General features: G+C 43.9%; 3 protein-coding genes across 3 annotated transcripts; 2 read left to right on the top strand and 1 right to left on the bottom strand.

The window, feature by feature from the left end:
• Positions 1–1592: 1592 nt before the first annotated feature.
• On the top strand, positions 1593–3595 carry LOC144230993 (IQ domain-containing protein F1-like). Its single transcript, XM_077763368.1, has 4 exons — positions 1593–1668; positions 2082–2192; positions 2325–2387; positions 3139–3595. The coding sequence occupies exons 1-4, from the start codon at positions 1666–1668 to the stop codon at positions 3583–3585; spliced, it is 624 nt and encodes a 207-aa protein (XP_077619494.1). The 5' UTR covers positions 1593–1665; the 3' UTR covers positions 3586–3595.
• Positions 3596–14805: 11210 nt separating this feature from the next.
• LOC144231005 (IQ domain-containing protein F5-like) lies at positions 14806–16731 on the top strand. The gene is made up of 2 exons (XM_077763389.1): positions 14806–14865; positions 16280–16731. Exons 1-2 carry the CDS (start codon positions 14862–14864, stop codon positions 16717–16719), a joined length of 444 nt encoding a protein of 147 aa, XP_077619515.1. The 5' UTR covers positions 14806–14861; the 3' UTR covers positions 16720–16731.
• A 6779-nt stretch (positions 16732–23510) lies between these two features.
• On the bottom strand, positions 23511–25028 carry IQCF2 (IQ motif containing F2). Its single transcript, XM_077763388.1, has 3 exons — positions 24966–25028; positions 24711–24791; positions 23511–23948 (listed from the first exon to the last, which is right to left on the bottom strand). Exons 1-3 carry the CDS (start codon positions 24981–24983, stop codon positions 23565–23567), a joined length of 483 nt encoding a protein of 160 aa, XP_077619514.1. The 5' UTR covers positions 24984–25028; the 3' UTR covers positions 23511–23564.
• Positions 25029–25648: the final 620 nt, after the last annotated feature.

Below are 25648 nucleotides of genomic sequence, written 5' to 3'. Positions count from 1 at the left end.
CAGCTCAGGTCATGATCTCATGGCTTGTGGGCTCAAGCCCTGCGTCAGGCTCTATGCTGACAGCTTGGAGCCTGCAGCCTGCTTTAGATTCTGAGCCTCCCCCCCTCTCTCTACCCCTCCCCCACCCACGCTCTGTCTCTCTCTCTCTCCTTCAAAAATGAATATACCTGCTCCATACTTCTTATTCCTTCTTGACGTGATTTTAAAGATTGTGTGTCTTCTCTCAATCCTGTAATGCCAGATTGGATTCTTGGTAGCCTCCTGTTTGCTTTCCCTGAGGCAATGCTCAACAGTTCAAATTGTGTTCTTTCTCGGTCCTACAGAGTCAACTGGCTTTGTATGCGTGCTCACTAGCCACCTGCAAAGTCTTCTACTTGCCACCCTCAGGGGCCTACATAGGGAGGCCAGCCATGGGTAAGGGAGTATGTGGATGAGTGGCACAGAGTGCTAGAGATGTCCATATGCCAGCTGGGGAATCTGCAGGTGAGGCATCCTCAGTGGCTTGTGGGCAGGATTCCTGATGGAGTTTGGTTAGAGCTCATGTTCTTTTGATACATTTCAAGCCCTACCTGCTATTCTCTTAGTTCCTCCACACTCCTCAGTCATGTGGCTTACCTCAGTGTTCTGGAAGATATGAGAAATGTACTCTCAGTGACACCTGGGGCTATGACTCTGAAGGGCTACCAGGGACTCACACTAACCAGGTGGGTTTTCAGAAGACAAGAGCAGGCAAAGGTGGGGAGATCTTGTGGCAAGTGTCTTTTGCATGGTTCAGAGCTAAGAACACAGCTAAGAACTTCTATAGTGGCCATTCCTCACCATATGATGTGGCCTTGAGTCCCTCAGGGAAGAAGACAGGAGAGCACTTGAGCCCATTGCAGTCTGTGATGGGGGTCCCAGATGGTCCTGGAAGCCTCATGGAATTTCCTGGACATTGTATGGATAGTTCAACAATTCAACTCTTCCAAGGTAATCATTGGTAGCAGTTTGGTATATATACCTTTCTCCCCCTTTATATGCATTTACAATATATATGTATAATTATGTGTCTTGATGACTTTACTTACATGAACGGGATCATAATGATCTCTAACTTTTTCACTTGCAAATATATCTTGGATATACTTCCTCATCAGTACATATAAATCAAATTTATTATTTAAAATTTCTTTCTTCCTTCCTTCTTTCTTTCTCTTTTAAATAAGCTCTATGTCCAACATAAGACTTGAACTCATGACCCTGAGATCAAGAGTCACATGCTCTACTGATTGAACCAGACAGGCACCCCTAAATTCATAATTCATTATTTTTTTACAGTTATAATTTATTGGTATTCTCTGAGTATTAATGGACAATTAAATCAATCCTTACTTTTACCAATTAGAGATATTATCAATGACTGGTTATTTTATACACCTGTACACCAGTGGGCCAATATTTCTGGCATCTTGCTTTTGTATCCAGGACTTTGGCCATTTCCAGCCGAAAAGAATGGACAGCCCTTTTGTCTTTTCCTTGGAGGGAGCTCAACTATTGGGAGCCATCCTTGTGCCTGAGTCACAGCTGCCCTTATGACATCATAGGTCTACCCCTCCATTCTATCTACTCATCCATGGCTAGAGGAAGACAGACCTGAGGGGGCTTGAACCATCTACACCCAATCCAATGGTGAGTGAGAGACAGACAAACCAGGCTTTTTAAGGATGCTCCCATAGATCTCTTAGGATAAGGGGATCCCCCTGGCATATGAATACTCTGGGAAGCCCTGGAAGCTGGGGATGTGTAGGATACTGAATTGAGAGGGAGGGAGCTCAGTTTCACTATTTTTTTAAAAAAATGTTTTATTTATTTCTGAGAGAGAGAGAGACAGTATGAGCAGGGGAGGGGCAGAGAGAGAGGGAGACACAGAATCTGAAACAGGCTCCAGGCTCTGAGCTAGCTGTAAGCACAGAGCCCGACGCGGGGCTCGAACCCACGAACCGTGAGATCATGACCTGAGCCGAAGTCGGACGCTCAACCAATTGAGCCACCCAGGTGCCCCTCAGAGTCACTCTTGACTTTTCCCTAACTGCTGGTTGCAGGAGACAGACCAGCCTCAAAATATTAATAAACCCACTGAAGATGAGCCTCAGCAGAAAGAGAAACCGACTGGTTTATCCTCAGTACCACTGGGCTCAGAGAATAATGTAAAGGTAGGGAGAGCCTTGACTTGGATGTTTCTGGTCCTTGTGTCTTAGTGCTTGTGGCTAGTGTTTTTTGCATGGTCCAGAACTAAGAAAGGAATAAACTCACTCTTGTTTGTCCTCTCCTCATTTCTTTTTCAGGCTGAAGGTATAAATACAGTTGATACACAGATAGTGGATGGTGCTGATAAGAAAGCTAGACAAGTATGAGCCCCCTCCCTTGAGACTACACAGGCTGGGGCTGAGAATGTAGGTGCAGTGTTTGTGGAATGGAATGGCCAACACATGGAAAGCTGAGCTTAATCAATATTGTGTGTGTGTGTGTGTGTGTGTGTGTGTGTGTGTGAGCATGTGCATACGTTTGCTTGTTGATTAAGAGTTAAAATGTGAAAGTCAAGAGGAGTAAGTATGGGGAAGAGATAAGAAGTAAAACTTTATGAGGTGGGGGATACTTAATTCTATAACATGACAGAGGAAGAGAGAGCAGGTTGTGGTTCAGAGCTGGAGTCAAGAATGAAAGGACAGGATTAGCAAAAGAGGCCAGTTCTCTAGTAGGTAAGGGTCTGAAGGGAAAGATCGTAGGTCTTGATTAGGTGGGCAGATTCAGGTGGAACATGTAACTTTTTGACCCATAGTTCATGAGTTCTTGCCCTAGGCTGGCCAACTTGATCCATAAAATATAGATAGGGCAGATGTACTTGCATTTTACAGATGGGGACTTTGAGATTCAGAGGTCAACATGTTGTGTCCATGTCCATTAATCAGAGAGTGGCAGAGACAGGACACCTACCTGGTCTTCTTGTTCCAGCCAGTGCCTTGTCCAGTGTTCCTGAGCTTCAGAAGAAGGGCTGACTGTAGACAGGGAATCTGGGCCCCTCTCTGGCATGCCTCCAAACTCAATGGGTAGGGAACATTCTCTGAATGCCACCTCCCCCCTGCCTTTTTTTCTTGCAAGATCCCAGGAAATAAAAATAAATCCTCTACCAGTAATCCAGAAGTCATAAAGATCCAGGCCTGGTGGCGAGGCACCTTGGTACGCCGGACACTACTGCACGCGGTAATCAGAGTGTTGATTATTCAGCGCTGGTGGAAGCACATGCTGACAAAACTGATGGACAGGAGGCGGCGGGCGGCACTGGAGACCTTTACACGGAAGGAGTGGGCGGCAGTCAAGCTGCAGTCCTGGGTCCGCATGTGGCGCATCCGTAGACGCTACTGCCATTTGCTCAATGCTGCCCGCATTATCCAGGCCTACTGGAGGTGCCACTCATGTGCTTCCCGGGGTTTCATCAAGGGCCACTACAGAGTCACTACCAACCAGCTGCAACTGGAGCTAGAAATCTTGCTGGGCACAGGGCCTTGCATTGTGACGGAGTGTATTCCCCTCCCAATAAAGCAGTGAAGTGGTCTTCCCCCAGCCTCTCTGTTTGACAGGTTCCAGGAGGTCAATGCAAATAATGGCAGATACTTCACATCTGGTGCCGAGGAGGCCTGGTTGTCCAAGGCCCCGAGTTTGTTAAGGGGAAGGATCCTGAGCCTTTGTCCAGACTGAGGAGAGACTGATTAGCAAGGTCTGCCATAAGAATAAAAGTTGGTGAAACCTATCTGCCATGTTGGCTAACTCTGGGAGCATCCTTCATGTAAATGGTGCCCCTCCCCAAGGTTGCATACAATGGAGGCCTGGGGGATGCTGGGGTTAGTGATGGCAATGGCAGCACATTTGTCAATTCACCCACCTAGGTCTAATTGCTTAGGGCTTGTTCTCTCACCGCCTGATTGAGAGAAGCCTAACCACCCCAAGCTCTGTGATCCTGGCTCCCATTGGTTACCAAACTGGCCCCATACACAAAGGGCAAGGAGAGACAGGAGGAGGAGGCAGGCTGTTCCAGACTGGTAGGTGGCAGGTTTAATAAACAAGAGAACTTATGGATGAGGCTTGTCTTGGGTGGCTGCAAGGTGAGTAGATCTCACCTGCCTGCCAGAATCTTAAAAGTTTATATAGAAGCCTTAACAAGGTTCAGTCACATTCACTGTCCAGATGTTCTCAATGCCACATTGCTCTCTCAAGGCTGTGTCCTTGAAAAAGGCTCCCACTATAGCATGGTGGGTGGTATGCACATTCCAAGGATAAGGGAGGGGGCAAGGAGCCTTCAGTTGCCTGGGTCCAGCTTGCCAGTCAATGGGCAGTCACATCCTCTCAGTAACTTCCTTCAAAAGCTCCCTGCTCAGCTGGGGACTGTATCCTCATACACAGCCTCTAAGTCAGAATGAGCCAAACTGGAAATTGTTAAGGAGTACATAGCCCATTCCTACTTCCAGCTCTGTCCCTCACTCTCCAGCCCCAAATGGAGGCTAGGATTCATTCCCCTTCAGACCTGTGGGAGGTTCCACCACAGTGGAGATAGGAAAGAACGCACTCCACTGCTAGCTAAACCCTGTAGTGAGTGTCAGATCATAGCATCTCACAGATAAAGAGTTGAGAAGGATCGGCCATGTCACCCTTGCCCTATCCCCAGGCCGAGTCTTAGCAGAGGCTAAGGTGGGGGCCCCTGATAGTCACTTCCAATGAAAAGCTGCTACCTAGAGTGGGACTGGGGCCTAGGTGGTAATAAAGAGACCATTAAGAGGTCAAGATTAAGCTGTCCCTCTGCATCTGGGCACTGCTATCCCATGGTTTCCTATAGGCAGAAGGTCCTGGGGTCTTGGGTTATCAAGACTTGGATCAAGACTGCAAGCTCAGAAGCCCTGTGTCTGGTCCTGTTCCATCTACTCTGCCCTGACAAACTAGTCCTTCAGCTCACAGAGGTTCTGAGATGCTGCCTGGAGGTCCCAGGTTCCAGCTCTGTCTTGCATTGGGGCATGAGCTCTGTATGTTCAGCTCTGTGCCCCTGTGTCCCACTGCTGTCTCATGCAGGTTCTGGTCTCTCACTCTGAAGAATGTCTGTCTTTTTCCTTTCCTACGTTCCTCTTTTGTGTTCAGTGTCTCAGAGTAAAGAGCAAGGATTTTGGGATCAAACCAGCCTAGGTCAGTTCCTGCTCCACCACTCACTGCTGTGGGGCTGTGGACACATCATTTTATCTCTCTGAGCCCATTTCCCGAGCTGTAAAGTGGGGCTGATTCTCATCTTTCAGCACAGAGATCGAGTGCCATAAAAATTCAGCATCAGTAACAAAACAAGGGGTCACACCCACTTTAAAAACTGGCAGCTGGGGAAAAACCGTAAATGTGGGGATGTAGTGGCATAGCCCCGCGGAGCACAGCAAGGTATGCTCATCATCATTGGGGTGCAATGGTCCCAGGCCCTTTCAGTGCACAGAGATAGAGAATATATGTTTGTGCATACACACAAGCACACATTTCTATCTATCTATCTGTCTATCTATCATCTATCTATATTGAAATATATAAGTTCACACTGATATCTTCAATCCTAATCTAAAATCAAAGAGTTCATGCTAGCTTTCTCCTTTCTACATTTCTATCTCCTGTTTCCAAGATTAAGACACCTGGTTCTTATTATACTTAATACATTTTCTGATCTGATCTCCTTGTATGTAACTAATTTTCCATGGCTGCTGCTGGGTATGCAGACATCGCCTTCACGCTACTTGAGCTCTGACACCCTGCTGGGCCATTACGCTCTTCATGTATCTCAGGCTCCAGCTTCCTTCATTGGTTGCTGTCCTCTGTGAATGCCCCTTTCTCCCGACTTGGACTAACATGAAATGTCAGGATGCCCTCTGCACCTTCCTTGCTGTGCTCAAGTTCTGACTTCCTACACCATTAAGGATGCCCTCCTCATTTTGCCCATGGTATGATACCCACTACTGCCATGGCCTTGAACACCCATGTCCAGATTCCCCCTTTATTCTACCTGGGCTCCAAACTGGGCAGCCCTCTTATGTCAACACCTTCCTTACCCTCTTGGGATCCATGCCCTTTTCTGTGTCACAGTCTCTCTTGCCCTTGTATATCTGTGTTGCACTGCCCAGCCTAATGGCTTTCAGACTAAATTGTTCAGGAAGAGAAGTGAAGAAAATAAGGGAAAGGATGAGAGGAAACTAAAATTTCCATTTAAAAATAGAGACAAACCATCTGCAGAAAGAATTGTTAGTCATTGAAATCTGCTTCAACATTTTTACCTCAAACCTCAAGGAAACATGACCATAAAGAAAACCAAACAAATGTCCATGAAAAAATGGATCAACATGTTTCAACACACGTTCAGTTATTCTTCTCTTGGTGTAAATTCATAGGAATAACAGAAAAAGAATACATTTTAATGTTTTATTTATTTCTGAAAGAGAGAGAGACAGCATGATCAGGGGAGGGTCAGAGAGAGAGGGAGACACAGAATTTGAAACAGGCTCCAGGCTCTGAGCTGGCTGTCAGCACAGAGCCCAATGCGGGGCTCGAACCCACGAACCGTGAGATCGTGACCTGAGCCGAAGTTGGATGCTTAACTGACTGAGCCACCCAGGCACCCCAAGAATATATCTATTTTAAAAATCTCTAATGGGGGGCACCTGGGTGGCTTAGTCGGTTAAGCGTCCGACTTTCGCTTAGGTCATGATCTCGCAGTTCGTGGGTTCGAGCCCCGCGTCAGGCTCTGTGCTGACTGCCAGCTCAGAGCCTGGAGCCTGTTTCAGTCTGTGACTCCCTCTCTCTCTGACCCTCACCTGCTCACGCTGTCTCTCTCTCTCCTAGAAATAAATAAAACATTAAAAAAAAAAAATTTAAAAGACAGAAGGCAGATATGAAAACACTGAAAGAACATGTACCAAAGCTCCAAAAAAAGGTCTCCTACAAAAGAAGAGAGTGGTCATGCAGGCCCTCCAAGCTTGGAAGCAGCTGATTCAGGAGGCAGCAGGGGCTGGCGGCGACTGTGGGGACTAGTTGAGATATAACCATAGGAGAGGCAGCCAGCTCTAGCTGAGCCATGTGGTTGGCAAGAGAAGGACTAGCTACAGCGAGGAGCTGTGATTGGTCTGGGGAGGTTGGTAGGGCTTGATGCCATGTGACTCCCTTGCACAGCAAGATTCCTGCCCAGGAGACCACCCACCGTGAGAGTCCACCCCATACCTCCCCTGCAACCCATGGATATAGCAATCATTGAACGGCAAAGAGAAAACACAAAACAAAGATGAGTGCTCAACCAAGAATCACCAAGCTTTGGAGGAAACCAACCACATAAAAAAGCATCCCTAAACTCAATAATGAGAAACACAATAGCCAAGGGAAAGACTAAGAAGGCAAGTTAAAGAAGTGGAATTAATATTCTCAGCGGATGGGAGTAGACATCTTAGCCGTAAAAGAACAAACCATTATTAAAAAGGGCTATTTATGGCTCTTAGAAAGGAACAGTGTTAAAATTCAAACTTGATAGATGGGGTGAATAGCAGAATGGACATCACCAAAGTTAATGAGTGGAAAGTTTGACAAGAGAATTCTTGAAATACAGCAGAAAAGGGAAAGATTCAGAGAAATGAAAAGGTTAAAGAAAAGCAAATTTAAAAATGGAGCACTGACCCAGAAGTTCTAGTCATGGTTGCATTAGTGTTCCTGAGAAAGGAAGCACAGAGAGAAGAGCAGGAACCTCCACGGCATTAATGAATTTCCCATAACTCATTAAGGAGATTTAATTGCCGTAAAAAAGGTGAAGGAAAACAGATGGAGTTCCAAACAGGTCACAGCACAATCTCATAGCTGATGAAGATAATATATGTAAACATTTGAAGAGGAAGAACAAATCCAGAAACTGACCACTCAGGAATAAGATTAAGACTGACCTTAGCCTTCTCAGCAGCAACACTGGGTGTAAGGAGAAAGTGGAGTGACACCCTTAATGTTCTGAAGGAAAAGAAATGTAACCATTGGATGGTATACCACCTACGGCTTCATTCAAGTCTAAGGGCAAAAAATGAAAGACATTTTTATTAATTCAAAGTTACACTGAAAGTCTCTCAAAGCATTTCTAGGAAATGAATTCCATGATAAAGAAAAACGAATCCAGGAGAATGGCATAAGAAACAGTAATGAGCACAGATGCCATTAGAATTTGTTGTTACAAGCAGGATTTTTCTATTAAAAAACATGTGTACTATCTTAGATGATACTAACATAGAGGGGGCTGTGGGCAGGGAGTGAGGGGAGGAAAACTGGGCTGAAGTCCTTGCCTGATTTGGGGTAGAAGTGATAGATACAGATTGGCTTGAAATACTCCATGACATAAAACTTGAAGTATTAAGTGTTAAAATGAATCTAAGTACTAGAAGAAAAGGAATAAGTATGTAAGTTCTATCGAAATGGGAAATTATGTTCAGTGACAACAAATCTAAAATAGGAGATATATAAACGAGGGGCTTGAGTTTATTACAGAAATCTGTGTGTGGACAGTCCAAGCCTGGTGGTATGGCAGCTCATGTGACTAAGCTACTGGTTTCTCATCTGCTCCCCTTCACTGTCTTAGACATGTGAGCCTTACCCTCATGCCTTCAAAATGGCAGAGTGCTGGCTATCAAGTCTGCTTTTTAGGGAAGAAGAGGGTTAAGGCAGAATGACAAAAAGGACCCATTTGTATTCTTGTTTTAAAATTTTTTTAATGTTTTATTTATTTCTAGGAGAGAGAGAGAGACAGCGTGAGCAGGGGAGGGTCAGAGAGAGAGGGAGTCACAGACTGAAACAGGCTCCAGGCTCTGAGCTGGCAGTCAGCACAGAGCCCGACGCGGGGCTCGAACCCACGAACCGCGAGATCATGACCTAAGCGAAAGTCGGACGCTTAACCGACTAAGCCACCCAGGCGCCCCGAGGACCCATTTGTATTCTTAAAGAGCTTTCCCAAAAGACTTACCCAGCAACATCTCGTTGGCCAGTGAGTATCACATGGCCGTTGCAGTTGAGACTCTGAGAAATGTCATTTTACTTAAATGAGCATGTTGCCAATCCCAATGAAATCACAATTCTTTTGGTAAGAAAGAAGTAGGGTATGGATATGGGTAAGCAACTCACAATCTCTGCCACAACTGCTAAAATAGTAGAAGGGAAAAACTCACCAACCTCCAAACTCACTGAAAACTCAATCTGACAAAAATAGTAAAGAAAAACAGATCATAAGAAAAAATTACAGATTTAAAGCACAAAATAAGACGGTAGTAAGTCCATATATATTAGGAATCAATAAATGTGAATTAGTAATATCTATCTATTAAAAAATGTTCTCCTACTGAGTTAAACAGATCTTGCTTTTGGTAGACGTGGAAATGAACTACACAGACTCCCCTTCAAGGAAATAGAACGTGCTGCCTTGGCTCCTGGGAGTGCTGATAGCAGCTGTCAGCCCCTTCAGGGACTGCTTCAGCTGCAAAGAGCCTGCCTTGCCCAAAGTCAAGCCCTTCAGGTACCACACACAATGACTGATTTAAGTGGATGTATAAAGACCTGGCCGTTTGGACTCAATGTGGGCCAATTTTGCTGGGCCATTTCAGCAACAGAACTTCCTGTGGTGCCTGTTAAGTTTGCCAGCTGAATTGCCGGATCTTTTACCTCTACCCAATCCTCTTTCCTTCCCTTTCTTCCCATAGGTTGCAATCCCAAGGGTATTCCCTAATAAATAGCCGAATGCTAAACTCCATCTCCTTTCCTGGAGAACCCAAACTACAACAGTTGATGCCAGAGGTTTCCTGAGAAAGAAGATAATAAGATGGGGTTTTGAAGTGGGATCACTCACTTCATCAGTGCCTGGCTGGCAATGAGGACCTCATACTAATGGTATGTGCAGCACAGATAGCCCCTGACACAGGGTGGTGGTTTAAATGGTAACCCTTTCAAGGGTGAATAGGTTCATCTATATAGAGGAGGCAGGAAATGCACTAGCTGGTGTGATACAGCAAGCATTTGGAAAGTATGGAGGAATTAACTATAAAGAATTGGATGGCTATTTCTAGGCTCTGTGAAGCCCTAGAAAAAGATAACAGATGGCTGAGAACAAGTAACAGCTAATTAAAAGGTGAGTGTAAAAGCCAGAGGACCTTCCTGATGGTATATGAAGAAACTCTTACCTATAATGGCAGGGCTGAAAAAGCTGAGGCCCAGGCCCAGGACTGAATCATCATCATCAAATCATCATCAAAGCGGCCAATATCCTAAGAAGATTAAATTCTCCATTAAGGTAGGATGCTCTGCCAAGATCAGGGAAGGAAAAGATGGAACGCTTACACATGGGATAGGATCATTTGGGTTGATGGCCCCCCAAATCTTGAATTCCCAAGTTCCCCTGAACCCCTTGAATCTGAAGAAATGTGATACTCCTCCCTAACTTCACTGATAGCAGTGATGACGGACAATGGAAAACTGAAGATGCAAACTACATGGGCAGGTAGCTTAGACTCTTGAGTAACCCACCACTGTTGTGCCACCATTGCCCTCTCAGCTCATATTCATGTGGGCTTAGAGGAAAATGCCTGAGGCTGACTTGCAGATTGTTAAGCTTAGTATGTGTATGTCATCCTCAAAGAGCAGGTGAGCTACAGCCTCATTCAAGAGTAGCCTTGAAAGACAGTGAGTAGTGAGGGGAAAGTCCTCTCAATGGGCAGAATTGAGGCTGAACATCCACTTTATGTGGAAAGATAAGTGGCCTGAGATAGAATATATACGGACTTTTCAGCAGTGGTAAATTGGCTTACTGGTCAGTCTCCTGGCAACACAAAGACTCAAACAATGGGGACAAGGAAGTCTGGTCTAGAGGCAGATAGATGGACATACGGTAGTGTATGCAGAGTGAAAATCTTTGTATCATATGTTAACACCCACCACCAGGAAACATCTGCCATGGAATAGGCACTAAACAGTGAAGCAGACAAAAAACACTGGACTGGTTGATGTCAGCCAGCTTCTGTCACTCATTCTAGCGCTGAAACAATGGGTCCTGGATGGTCATGGAGGCTGAAGTAGAAGCAACATATGGACCCAACAGCATAGGCCCCAAGTTAGCAAGGCTTATGTAGCTATTGCTACTGCTGTGTTCGAGCCATGGAGCTGCTGTGTGCTTGGTAAGTCAGAATATTCGCCTTCTCTTACTGAGAAAAAATCACAGAACTATAATAGTTAAGTCAACAAAGCAAGTGAAGCTTACCATTGACATTCCTGTTTTAGTAACAGAGTAGATTAAAATATCTTCCCCGGGGGCACCTGGGTGGCTCAACTGGTTAGGTGTCCAGCATCCGACTTCAGTCAGCTCAGGTCATGATCTCGCAGTCTGTGGGTTTGAGCCATGAGTTGGGCTTTGTGCTGACAGCTCAGAGCCTGGAGCCTGCTTTGGATTCTGTCTCCCTCTCTCTGCTCCTCCCCCACTCATGCCTCTCTCTCTCTTTCTCTCTCTCAAAAGTAAATAAACATTAAAAAAATTATAAAGAAATTTCCTTAAAGTACCTATTGAGGAATAATATAATGAGTACCCATAGGTTGTAGGCTGTAAGCACTTTACATTTTCATAAACTGTAAATTTGTCCAACTAAGCCTGATTTTTCTGCTTTTTTTCCACACATATTTTCACCATATCAGTTTTATCACATCCTAGCAGATTCCACTTCAGGTGGCATTGAATTTTTGTCTTTTCAACTTCTTCAAACAATATTCGCAACAGTAGTTGTTTTCATGCAGACTATTCATAAAGCTGAATTCTTCAGGCCTCTCAAACTTGGCATTCACCCCTTCCATGAGTAACAGCTGAGCTGTATGGTAACATCTGCTAACTCATCAACAGTCAAAGAAAAAAACCACTTGAAACCATTTGCCTTGTTTTAATTTGTCTATTGGTTTTGTTCCCAGTGTCTTCCACTATTCCCATGAAAGGCTAATAGTGTTAAGTTTATTTTCTATCATCACATTTTTTTTTCCCAGCTGCTGCAATTAAACATGATTTAAATAGCTCACCAGTAGTAAACACCTTTTCTTGCTTGGCTAACAAATGAGCAGTCTGAAAACTTACTTTGTGGCCTCATTTTCAATTTTAATTTTCGCAAAGAAGTTCTGCTGTGGTGAGATACCCCATTTAACATGTCTAAATTTTAAGATAATTGCTTTCTTGTGAGTTAAGAATACTATGGATTGCTTATCTGGTAATGTAGATATATAATGCTGTATGCCTTTAGGACAGCTATAATGTTGCATAATGAACACAATGTTTTGCTATTGTCAAAAAGATCTGACATTTAAATTCTACTTTTCTCCTCTGTTCTTGTTTGACACAATACAGATGTATTGGTGATAAAACATGAATCACAGCAAGCAGTATATGTGGCACTCTAAATATTATTCAGCTATAACTGCACCACCGCCATTTGTTGTGTGTTGAGCAGCAGTGGGAGGTGATGGGAGGGCCATATACTATCCCTGTCACAAATACAAATACTCAAATCTGTCATTGCAGTGCAAATGTGGCAATAGACAGCCTATAAATAAATAAACGTGGCTGTATTCCAATATAATTTTATTTATGGATGCTGAAATTTGAATTTCATATAATTTTCATGTGTCATGAAGTTTTTTTTTTTCCAGTTTTTTCAACTGAAAAATGTAAAAACCATTCTTTGCAGGATGTACAAAAACAGGGAGTGGGGTGGATTTAACCTATGGGCTGTAGTTTGCTAACTCAAGCCCTAAATCAAGGCCCATTACATGGTGCTCGGTCCCTAATAGGTAGAATGTGTGTGTCCCAGAATCAAGTGTGGCAGTGGTGGTGCACCCGTGAGCACCTCTTCCAGCTACACATGTAAGAATTTGGGCTTTGTGTCCCTGTAGGCTCCATCTGACTAGAGGTTCTAGTTTCTTTTTCTTTTTAAAAAAATTTTTTAATGTTTTATTTATTTTTGAGAGAGAGAGACAGTGTGAGCAGGGGAGGGTCAGAGAGAGAGGGAGGTAAGAATTAGAAGCAGCCTCCAGGATCTGAGCTAGCTGTCAGCACAGAACCTGATGTGGGGCTCAAACCCACAAACCATGAGATCATGACCTGAGCTGAAGTCGGACGCTTAACCGACTGAGCCACCCAGGCGCCCCTGGAGGTTCCAGTTTCTAGGGAGGAAGGCAGTCATCAAGGGTCACAGTAAGGGCCCCTCTAAAGTTAAAGCTATGGCTGGCACTTGGTCACTTCGGACTCCTTTGCCAAGAGACAAGCAGGTAATGAAAGGAGTCACCATACTGGCAGGGATAATTAACGCTGCTCATCAGGAGAAGGTGAGGGAGTTGCTGCTACACTATGGGGGCAGGAAAGACTATGAATGCTGTTTGGGTGATTCACTGGCAGATATGTTGGTGCTTTGCTGCCCAGTATAATGGTAGATGAACACAATCATGACCAGAGAAGTATGGTAACTTACTTAAAGAATCAGGTACCTCATGGAGGAAGGTCTGGATAACTGCTCTCCCTGAAACTGCCTAGACTAGCAAAAGTGCTAGTCAAAGCTGAGGGGAATCTAGAAAGGGTGGAAGGGAGAAGGGGGTAAGGAGTGTGTCTCTTCTCTACAGCCACCCCCCCATAGCCCCACACTGCCTCCTAATGGCCACTCTACATATTGCAAATGCAGTCCTCAGTGACTCCTGGGGCTGTGACTCTAAGAGGGAGCCAGGCCTTCACAATGACCATGTGGGTCTTTAGAGGCCAAGAGGAGGCAAAAGTGGGGCACTTCTTGTGTAATGGTTGCCCTTCACCCATTTTCTGTCTGTGACCTTGAGGCTCTCAGGGGAAGAAGAAGATAGGAGAGTGCTTGAGGCCACCTGAGCCTGAGATGAAGGCCCTGGCTGGTCCTGGGAGCTTCACGAATGTTCTCCCAGGGGCCTGATAATTAGATGACCTACAGTTAGGCCAGACATAGGAGACTTAGCAACAATTAGGGAGTTTATTCTGTTCCCCTAATTCTGCTATCTTTATCAGAGATGATCACTGTTAATTTTTATGTATCTTCTTAATCCCCACTCCTTTAAAAATAATGCTTTTGTGACAACATGTATATAAATATATACTTATATTGAGTTGATATTGATTTGATGATTGTTAATCTTGCTAAATCTTGAACACTGTTCTATATCAGTACACGAGACACTCATTCTAATTGTTATTTGGAATGTCGTTGTTGAAATGAACTGAAATCCATATAATAAATACTAGCCAGGCTTTAATGAGTACCATTATACACTTTTGTGTCAGTGGGTCACTATTTGGGATGTCCTTCTTTTTAGCTAGAACTCTGGCCATTCTAGTAGGAAAGAAAGGACAGGTCTTCTGGGTTTTTTTTTTCTTTTTTTCTTTTTAAATTTTTTAATTTTTGAGAGAGAAAGAGAGAGAGAGAGAGAGGAGTATGAGCAGGGGATGGTCAGAGAGAGAGGGAGACACAGAATCTGAAGCAGGCTCCAGGCTCTGGGCTGTCAGCACAGAGCCCAACACTCACAAACTCACAAACTGTGAGATCATGACCTGAGCCGAAGTTGGACGCTTAAGTGACTGAGCTACCCAGGTGCCCCTGGGTTTTTCTTAGAAAGGGACTCAGTTGCTGGAAGCCATCCTAGTGCCTGAGTCATAGGTGCCCTTATGACATCATATCTCTCACCCCTCCTCCACTTTTCCTGCCAGTTTGTGGCTGGAGGAGAACAGACCTGAGAGCGATGGGACCATCTTGCCCCTAACCATGGGTAATTTAGAAAGGGCAGATCTGAAGGGAATTTGACCGTCCACCCCAAGTCATGGGCATTTAATGTTTTGTAAGAGACAGTTAGATCCACCTGAGTTTTCTGGGAGGACAGTAAATTTCCCATAGATACCTCAGGGTGGGACTCTCCCCACCCCCAACCCTTCCATGTCTGAGATCCCAGAAAAGCCAGGAAGCTGTGTGGTTGACTTGGCACCTAGTGATGGGAAGAGCCCCCTTACTTTCTCCAGTGTTTTTCTCTCTAATCTCTGACTACAGGACAGCAAAATTTCCAAGTTATAGTCAAAGATGATGAAGTCACATTGATAGAATAGAGCTTGAAGGAGCAAAGGGGAGAAGAGGAAGCAGCTGCCCCCCAAACTCCCACCCACATCACTGCCATTACCCAGTCCACTCCTCCATGTGTAGATGGTTTTAGGTTCTACTATGTTGGGAAGAGTCTTGACTTGTGGCATCTCTGACCCTTGGGGTCCAGTGGAATATCCCAAAAGTCTGTGACCATGTACTTTGTTATCCAAAGAGAGATGCTTCAGTGAGTGAAGGGGCACTTATCAACACTACTCCAGGACAACAGGCATAAACCCAGGGTGTGCCTGGCAAACTGAGATGAATGGTCCCCATACTCAGAGCTAGAATGAACACAGATTGACTCCTCCTTGGCTATCTCTTTTTTCCACATTTCCTCCTTAGGCTGAGATGTGGGTCTGGCCAAGGTGTATGGATTGTTCCAAGGAGGTGGGCAAAGAGTATGAACTCAGACCATGTATGGTTGGGAGCTACCAAGGTGGGGACTCTATTTGGGGTACAGGTACAGGAAGATTGGGTCTAGAAGCATGTGTGCACGTATATCTTTATACTGATATATGTGTTAACCGGTGTTTAAGCTCTTAATAAAGTGTAAATGGTGGAAGAATCTTTTAATACTTTGGTGAGGCAGAGGGGAGACAGCAGGTTGTGGGTGTAACCTGAAGTCAGAAGTGAGAGGGCAGGGGGTGCAAGGATTCCACTTCTCCAGCAGACGGGAGGGGTCTGAGGGAAGAGACAAGAATTTTAGGTAGGTGGTCAGGTCCAGGTGAAACTTATATCTCCTTCACTTCTGATTGTAGTGTTCTTGCTTTAAACTGGTCAACCAGGTCCATGCAAAGCTGGGTGACACTGCAAGTGCAGGAGGAGGCCCTGAGACTCAGAGGGCAAGATGAGGTGTCTACGCCCAGTAATAAGAGAGTGGCAGAGGCAGGACACTTACTTAGTCTCCCCAAGTCTGTCCATTGACCACAAAAGCTCTGCTGAACATCAGAGGAAGGGGCAGCTGTTGATAGAGGATCAGGGCTCCTCCCTGGCACACCTGGGAGCTGAAATGTATGCATTTCCTCAGTGTCCCATTTTCCTCTTGCAAGGCCCCGGAACAAAGATCATCACAAAACAGGAAGCGGCTATGTTCATCCAGGCTTGGTGGCGGGGCACCCTGGTACGCCGGACATTGTTGCACGCAGCCCTCAGAGCTTGTATCATTCAGCGCTGGTGGAAGCAGATGCTGGTGAAGCTGGTGGAGAAGGAGAAGCGACCAGCCCTAGAGTTCTACGCTCGGCAAGAATGGGCAGCGGTCAAGCTGCAGTCTTGGGTCCGCATGTGGTGCTTACGCCTTCGTTACTGCCGTCTGCTCCATGCTGTCCGCATCATCCAGATCTATTGGCGCTGGCATATTTGCCGAACGCGTGGCTTTATTCAGGGCTGTTACAACCTCAAAGAAAGCCAACTAAATCTTCAACTTGAAATCTCTTTAGGCTTACAGGCTTGTAAGGTGCAACAGTGCATACCCCTTCCAGTAAATGAATGATCAGGTCTGTTTTATCTGTGTCCTCTCCTCTCTTTGTCAGATTTCAAAGAGGTCATTGAGTCAATGATAGCATCTCATAAATCAGTTCGGAGGAAGTGACAGTTCTCCTAGTGTGGAGAGAGATTCTGAGAGCCCAATGCTGGATGAACAGGACCTATGAACAGATTGATTAGCAATGTCTGCCATGGGTAGGAGATTTGGGAGCTTCAGGGCCACCAAGTTGGCCAACACCAGACAGACTCTTTCACAGCGCTGTCTGTAGTTGTGTAACATGGAGGACTGGGCCATCTTTTGCTTCACCCTCCATCCAAATGCTATTAAAATCCAAATAGTATTAAAAATATTCTTTAAAAAATTGTGGTAAAATATATATAACATAGAATTTGCCATTTTAACAATGTTTAAGTAAACAGCTCAGAGGCATTAAGTAATTCACATTTTTGTGCAATTATCTTCACTAGCCATGTTCAGAACTTTATTCATGTTGCAAAATTAACTCTGTACCATTAAACAATTATTCTCCATTTTCCCTATTCCTCAGTGCCAGGCAACCACCATTCTATTCTGTCTCCATCAATTTGATCACTGTAAAAATATCATTTGAGCTTCTGCACAGCCAAGGAAACAACCCAGAAAATTAATAGGCAACTAACGGAATGGGAAAAGATAGTTGCAAATGACATATCAGATAAAGGGTTAATATCCAGAATATATAAGGAACTCATCAAACTACACGCCCGAAACACAAACAACCCAGTGAAGAAATGGGCAGAAGATATGAACAGACACTTCTCCAAAGAGGACATCCAGATGGCCAACAGACACATGAAACGATGTTCAGCATCCCTCCTCATCAGGGAAATACAAATCAAAACCACACTGAGATACCACCTCACACCAGTCAGAGTGGCTAAAATGAGCAAATCAGAGAACTCTAGATGCTGGCGAGGATGTGGAGAAACGGGCACCCTCCTACACTGTTGGTGGGAATGTAAACTGGTACAGCCCATCTGGAAAACAGTGTGGAGGTTCCTCAGGAAACTAACAATAGAACTCCCCTAGGACCCAGCAATAGCACTGCTAGGAATTTACCCAAGGGATACAGAAATGCTGATGCATAGGAGCACATGTACCCCAATGTTCATAGCAGCACTCTCCACAGTAGCTAAAACGTGGAAAGAGCCTAAGTGTCCATCAACAGATGAATGGATCAAGAAGATGTGGTTTATCTATACCATGGAATACTACATGGCAATGAAAAAGAATGAAATCTGGCCATGTGTAGCAACATGGATGGACCTTGAGGGTGTTATGCTGAGCGAAATAAGTCAGGCAGAGAAGGACAAATATCATATGTTTGCACGTATAGGAGGATTAGGAGGAACTTGACGGAGGAACAAGGGGGAGAAGAAGGGGGGAAATGGTAGGGGAAAGGGAGAGAGGCAAACCATGAGAGACTCTTGAATGCTGACAAAAACTGAGGACTGATGGATGTGGGGGGAGGGGGGGATGGGCGTGGAGGAGGACACTTGTGGGGATGAGCACTGAGTGTTATGTGGAAACTAATTTGACAATAAACTATTAAAAAAAATAAAAATAAATAAATACAGAACACTTAGAATGATTAAAAAAAATATCATTTGAATGGAATCACACATTAGTTATAGTAGTAGTAGTAGAAATGACTGACTTTTTTCATTTAGCGTGTCTTCAAGGTTCATCTATTGTCAGAATTTCCTTTTCTAAGGCTGAATAATATTTCACTGTATGAATACACCACATTTTGTCTATCCATTCATCCATGAATGGATACTTTGGTTGCCTCTACCTTTTGGTTATTGCGAATAATACTGCTGTGAACATGGGTGTACAAAGATCTCTTTGAGATTCTGCTTTTTTAAAAAAATATTTTTATTTATTTCTGAGAGAGAGAGAGACAGCGTGAGGAGGGAAGGGTCAGAGAGAGAGAGACACACAGAATCTGAACCAGGCTCCAGGCTCTGAGTTAGCTGTCAGCACAGAGGCCGACATGGGGCTCAAACCCATGAACCATAAGACCATGACCTGAGCCGAAGTCAGACGCTTAACCGACTGAACCATCCAGGTGCCTTGAGATTCTGCTTTTGATTCTTTTTTGTATATACCCAAAGGTGGAATGGCTGGATCATTATAAAACAGTAATTCTATTATAAAATTCATTATAAAAATAGTAATTCTATTTTTAATTTTTGAAGATTGCTGTGCTGTTTTCCATAGCATTTGTACCATTTTACATTCCCATCAACAGTGCACAAGGGTTCTAACTTCTCCACATCCTTGCCAATGTTTGTTAATCTGACTCTCTTTCTTTTGATAGTAGTTATCTTCTGGATGTGAAATAGTATCTCATTGTGGTTTTTATTTGCATTTCCCTAATGATAAGTGATGTTGAGTATCTTTTCATATGCTTACTAGTCGTTTGTATATCTTCTTTGAAGAAGTATTTATTAAAGTCTTTGTCCATTTTTGAATCAGATTTTTGTTGTTGTTGAGTTGTAGGTATTCTTTCTATATTTTGGATATTAATACCTGATAAGATATATAATTTTCAAAGATTTGATCCTTTTTAAAAAAAAATAGCCATGCTGACACCTCAGAGCCTGGAGCCTGCTTCAGATTCTGTGTCTCCTTCTCTCTCTACAGGTCAGATTTTCACCCTTTCCCTCATTTTGCTAGGTTTTCTTTCTTTGTTGTTGTTGTTGGTTTGTTGTAAGGTGTATCTGTGTTTGGGGTTATTCTAAGGTATAAATTTAAGATCCTCTCTTAAATATTGAGCCCACACTTTTCCCTGAGCAAACGTAATGATTTTTTAAATTACTCTGTATATGTGTTCTAGTCCTTAAATGTCTGATACTCAATAAGGGAAGAAGAGAAAAGTGAGGGGTTAAAAAAAATTTCCATATCTTTAAATCCTCTGAAAATTGTTTTAGCGGGAGGAGAAGGGTATTGAAACAATTGAGGTTGGAATCGGGAATCGCAACAATGGCTGCCTGCCTCTGTTTCTGTGCTTCTGCGATCACAAGCACCAATAAGCGGTCTGAGCACAGATCCTTGATATTTAGAGGAAAGAATCTACTCACCTTGGCTTTTGGAAACTGAATAAAAAATTTTATGGAGTTCATGCATGGTTTCCCACCACGGTGCTGGGGATTGGAAGTAGAGTCAGAGATGGGTAGCCAGTACTGCACCAAGAGCTGAAATTGACCAAAACTAATGACAATTTACCATCTAAGTTTCTGGAAGTTATAAGCCTTCAAATAGAATCCAAAGCTCCAAAACAGAAAGAGTCTTCCAGTGCAATTGTTGTCTAGATGAGGGAGATGGAATCTTGGCCCATCCTTTTTGTCATGTTTTCTCTAGCTTTGACTTCATATAAGGACTTTAGTGTAACATAAATTTCCATTTTTTTTTCTGGCAGTAATATCCAAGAGCACAATTTCAGAATTGTATGAGAATTGCACATTTAGTTATTTAGGAAAGTTCAAAATTGTTTTCCAGAGTTGCTGTGCCTATTAACATTCCTACCAACAATTTTTGAGAGATACAGCTTCTCCATCTTTTCACCAGCATTTGGTTTTGTCAGTCTTTTGTTTTAGCCATTATGATAGATAAGCAGTGACATTTCACTGGTTTTTTAAAAATTTTTATTTATTTAAGTAATCTCTACACCCAAGTGGGGCTTGAACTCACAACCCCAAGATTAAGAGTTGCACACTCCACTGACTGAGCCAGCCAGGCTCCCCTTCACTGTGGTTTTAATTTCCATTTACCAAATGGTTAATTAAGCTGAATGCTTAGTTAATGATTTCAAGTGCTTATTTGCCATCTATATACTCTCTAGTGAAATATCTGTTAATATCTTTTGCTTATTTTCTATCTGGATTGTTTCTTTTTTACTGTTTTGCTTTGGGAGGTTTTTTGTTTTGTTTTGTTTTTTAAGTAAGTTTCATGCCCAGCACAGAGCCCAACATGGAGCTCAATGCAGGGCTTGAATTCATGACCCTGAGGATCAAGATCTTAGCTGAGATCAAGAGTTTGACACTTAACTGACTGAGTCACCCAGATGCCCCTCTTTGGGAATTTAAAAAAATATACATTTTAGTAAAGAATATCAGCAAGATCTTGGAAAAGGAGATTCCCTGCTCATATTACTCTTCAGCAGCAATAATTTGGCAGATTCCCATGGACAGAAGTACTTTGTAGGAGATCTGGGATCCAGGTAAGAGATTGTGAAACCCTAGTGGAGTCAAGACCTAAGAAGGCCATTTTGAGAATGTAGGCTCATGCCCAGGTGGCTGACTCACTAACCACGGTCTTGTCTATCAACATGGAAATACCTCTGTGTCCCCTGTTTGGTCTTGATCTTACAGCCAGCACCATACATCAAGGAATCTGGGAGGAATCATGTGTATTTGTATCTCAGGCACTAGACCTACAGATCTTGGCCCCAGCTGTGGACCCTGAAATGGCCTGTGAACCAGTTCTAGCCCTTCTCAACCACATTCTGGGAGCCCCTGAGGGAAGTCTGTCAAACTTGGTCTGATGCAGATCCTGAAATGGCCCTGTGACACACCTCAAGACCCCCCAACTGCAGTCTAAAGCAATCTTGACAGCCCAGGGACCCAAGGGGAAACACTCTCTTCTGCACCCCTGGACATCCTGAAATTGGCCTGTAATTTACCTCCTGTTATTCCCAGCTTCAGTCCACAGAAGTCCCAGCAGCCTGGGGATCCACTGGGAGGAATGCCCATCAGTGCCTATGGAAGCAGGACAGCCAACTTTGGTATGACAGTAGATTCATGAAACAGCTCTGTGACTTGGCTCCAGACCATCCCAGTCACAATCCATGAGCAACCCTGCCTACTTAGTGACCAACTAGAATATACATCCATCTGTGCCTCCAGAGCCAGGCCTGCAGACTTCAGTCCTGGCTATGAACACTGAAGTAGCCTTGGGACTCAGTTCTAGCCACTCTAAGTCATGATCTCAGCCCAATTATGCCTTCCTAGGGCCTACCCAGTGTCCTGACAGGATCTTTCTTAGGGACCTGGTGAGAGCCACACCCACCCATACATCTAGTAATAGAGATCATGAAGAATCAGGAAAACATGACACCAACAAAGGAAAGCTAATAATGTTCCAGTAAGTGAGCCCAAAGAAATGGAGATCTGTGAATCGCCTGACAATTCAAAGTAATCACCTTAAAGAAGCTGAATTAAATGCAAGAGAACACAATTAAGCAAATTTAAAAAAATGAATGAGAAAAATAAGAGATTTAAGAAATAGAAACCATAAAAAAGAAACAAATTCTAGAGCTACAAAATATAACGAAAGACTGAAAACCCATAGAAAACTAAAATAGAAGACTTGATCACTCAGAAGAAAGAATCAAGGAGCACAAATATAGGTCATTTGATGTGAGCCAGTTAGAGGAACAAAAAGAAGAAAAGGAATGAAAAAGAATGAAGAATGCCTACATGAATAATGGAATTCCTCTAACTGAACAAATATACACATTACAGAAGTCCCAGAAGGAAAAGAGAGGGGAAGGGGCAGGAAGGTTACTTAAAGAAATAATAGCTGAAAACTCCCTATATTTTGGGAGAGATATGGACATCCAGGTACCTGAAACTCAAAGGACCCCAAGCAAGATCAACCCAAAAAAGGCTACTCTGAGATACATTATAACCAAATTGTAAAAGTCAAAGACAAAGAGAAAAATTTAAAAACAGCAGAATAAAAGCAACTTGTCACATAGAAGGGGACCCTTCCAAACACACACACACACACACACACACACACACACACACACAATCAGTGGAAATCTCAGCAGAAACTTTGAAGGTGAGAAAGAAGTAGGATGATATAGTTGAAGTGCCAAAAGAAAAAACATCCAACCAAGAATACTACACCTAGCATTGCTGTCCTTCAGATTGACGGAGAGATAAAGACTGACAAAGAAAAGCAGAAGGACTTCATCACCACTAGACCTGCCTTACAAGAAATGCTAAAGGGAGTTTTCAAGTTGAAATGAATTAGAGCAAGGAGGTTGATGGAACAATCTGAGCAATGATAAAATCACCAAGAGTGGAGAAAAAAGTAGGGATGGAATAATATCAGAGGGAGCCCTATTTGTTGTACAGCCCTTAGGGAGAGGAATTCAGGTAAGGATCTTGTGGAGACAGAGTTGGAGTACCATGAGCTCCTATTCTCTGTTAGTCCCCAGGGTCCTCAGTTGCTCATCAACATGCCCAGCTGCACCTGTCACTAAGGCCAGACTCCTGTCCTTCACCCGATGCTGCACTGTGCTGCTTCCAGTAGAGTCAGGTAAATGTTGGCATTTTCTCTAGATGCTTGTCAAAGATACCTTGTTCATGGTAACCAGACTCCAGTCAACCTCTGACCCCAGGATGACAGAGGAGAGTCTCAGAGTCTCTTCTCATGTGTAGAGGTGCTCAGGGTCTTCAGTGAGATGCATTCCACCTATCTTTCAGACCCTCAGGTGGAAAGAAAGGAATGGAGCTGGGAATGGGAACTGAAACTTCTGGCTCTGTCATATCAAGATAGGAAAGGACCCTCAGTTTCTTTTTTGAAAACTGAGTAAATAGCATATGATCATTGTCAGTCCAGAATAAGGTCCATGGGCACAACGGGAAAACCTTACTAAAGTTCTTTCCCAGGTAGAAGAGGAAGCAGCATGGCCTAAGACCCAACATTTCCATTACCTGGAGGAGAACATGAGACATATCAGACCAGGTTAAACTTTTACTGGAGACAGGAGACACAGTGCCCCTTCTTGCCAGCCTTTAGGGGTTGATGATCTCAATGTGGAACTGTAGGTGAGTGGCTGTGACTACACAGTGGCCCCGGAGGAGAGCACAGGTATGGCAGTTGTGGCATTGCCAGTGGCACTGGATAACATAAATGGCATTGAGCACCTGACGGTATCGCCATTGGATACGCCACATACGGACCAAGGACTGGATCTTGACCACTGCTCTCGCTGTATTTGCATAGGTGAAAAGGGCTTGCTTTCGCTTTTTCTGCAGCAGGCTATCCAAGGTCAGCCTCCACCAGCGCTGAATAATCCAGGCCCTGAGGGCTGCGTGCAGCAATGTCCGGCGTACCAGCGTGCCACGCCACCAGGCCTGGATCTCTGTGGCTGCTTTTGTTTGTTTTTTTAAAGGTTTCTAAGTGGAGATAAGAGAGACCACTCAGGGAACTTCCTGCCATCAACTTCCGAGATCTTCCTGGAAGGGGCCTGGATTCTCTTAACAGTTATTATTTCTTTGGAGAGTTAAGGGGAGTTAGCAAGACACTGCCTAAGAGTCAGAATACCTGGGTAGTGAGCCCTTGCCACTGTAGGCACATCACTCTGCCCTCAGAGTCACAGCACCCTACTCACTATCTCACAGGTGTATAGATCAAGGGGAAAACCACTGGTAGATAGAAGGGTACATTAGGGATGTGAGGGACTTGGTTAGTCATGCTCCACATCTTCAATGTTTATTGGGTTTTGGAGGTTTGGCCTCATAATGCCTTTGTCTGGTATTTTCTGCTAATTCTAGTCCCAAACCATCATTGGCTAATTTCCCTCTGCCACAATGTACTTCAGTACTATGGTAGGTTTTCAGCACCTTCATCCCATTTTCTACTGCAGCTTTCCCATATTTTGAATATTGTAATCTCTAATTCAGAGTCCTCATATTCTCGCCTCCCAGCCCCATTCATTTCTTGATTACTTTCCATTCTCCTCATTCACTCTTCACGTCACAGTCAGACTGACACCCAGAGAGCCCATGCTGAGAAAGGAGTGGAGGAATAATGGGTCAATATTGAGTTGACTCCTGATTATTTTAGACTCAGGATCTATAAGGAGAATAATTCCACACCTTTATGACACAAATGTAAATGTTCTGGATATCTCTTAACTACATGGAAATTTTACCCACCTTGAGTTTCTGTTTCTCACTCTTCCACTCAGTTATTTCTTCAATATCTTCAATTTCAAGTAAAATTAAATGGCCATGAGTCTGTCATCAGAATTAAATGGGAAATGAATGGATGAGTTAAGACTGCTGTTTCTCTCCACGGCTCTGTACAAAGATACCCCTGCTTCAGCATCCCTTCTTTTCCCAAGACCTGTGAAGTCCTGGGTGATCCCCACCCATTCCTATTTGCCTAATAAATCTGACCATGTCTCTTACACAAAATCTGAGCCTCATGGCTTGTCTCTAGATGGTTCATCAGCCTCGATTTCTCTACTTCCCAAAGTCTGGCATGAGTAAAATGAGGAAGGCAGCTATGAGTTCACAACTGCATTATGACATAAGGATTAGGATACCTGCCACAGAGTTGGGTCTTCCTCAGATATAAGCTCCATGGGAACTTGTACTACCTGTCTACTTCCCTCCCGTCAGAGATGTACCAGAGCTCAGAGTGGAAAGATAGGGCACATAAGTGCCATTTCATACGCGGGTCCCTCTAGTGAGGCCCATCCATGTCCCTCCTCATTATCAGTCACACAGGGGAGCAGGACTTACATGGCAGTGTACAGCTCTCTACTGTCTTCTAAGACTTAGCACTTCCTGTTTCCCCTTGACTCAGGTTTCAGTACCTCAGTACACCACAGGAATCTAGAAAGAGAAAGAACAGATGAATCTAAAAAGCAGTAAAATAAAAGTAAAATTGTATTATTTATTTTATTTTTTTAAAGTTTATTTATTTTTGAGAGAGACAGACAGACAGACAGAGCGTGAGCAGGGGAAGGGCAGAGACAGTGGGAGACTCAGAATCCAAAACAGGCTTCAGGCTCTGAGCTACCAGCACACAGCTTGATATGGGGCTCGAACTCATGAACTGTGAGATCATGACCTGAGTCCGAAGTCAG

Source organism: Crocuta crocuta, unplaced genomic scaffold, assembly GCF_008692635.1.
Source record: "Crocuta crocuta isolate KB4526 unplaced genomic scaffold, BGI_CrCroc_1.0 scaffold1079, whole genome shotgun sequence".
Classification (NCBI taxonomy): domain Eukaryota; kingdom Metazoa; phylum Chordata; class Mammalia; order Carnivora; family Hyaenidae; genus Crocuta; species Crocuta crocuta.
This window is presented reverse-complemented; position numbering and strand designations above follow the sequence as displayed.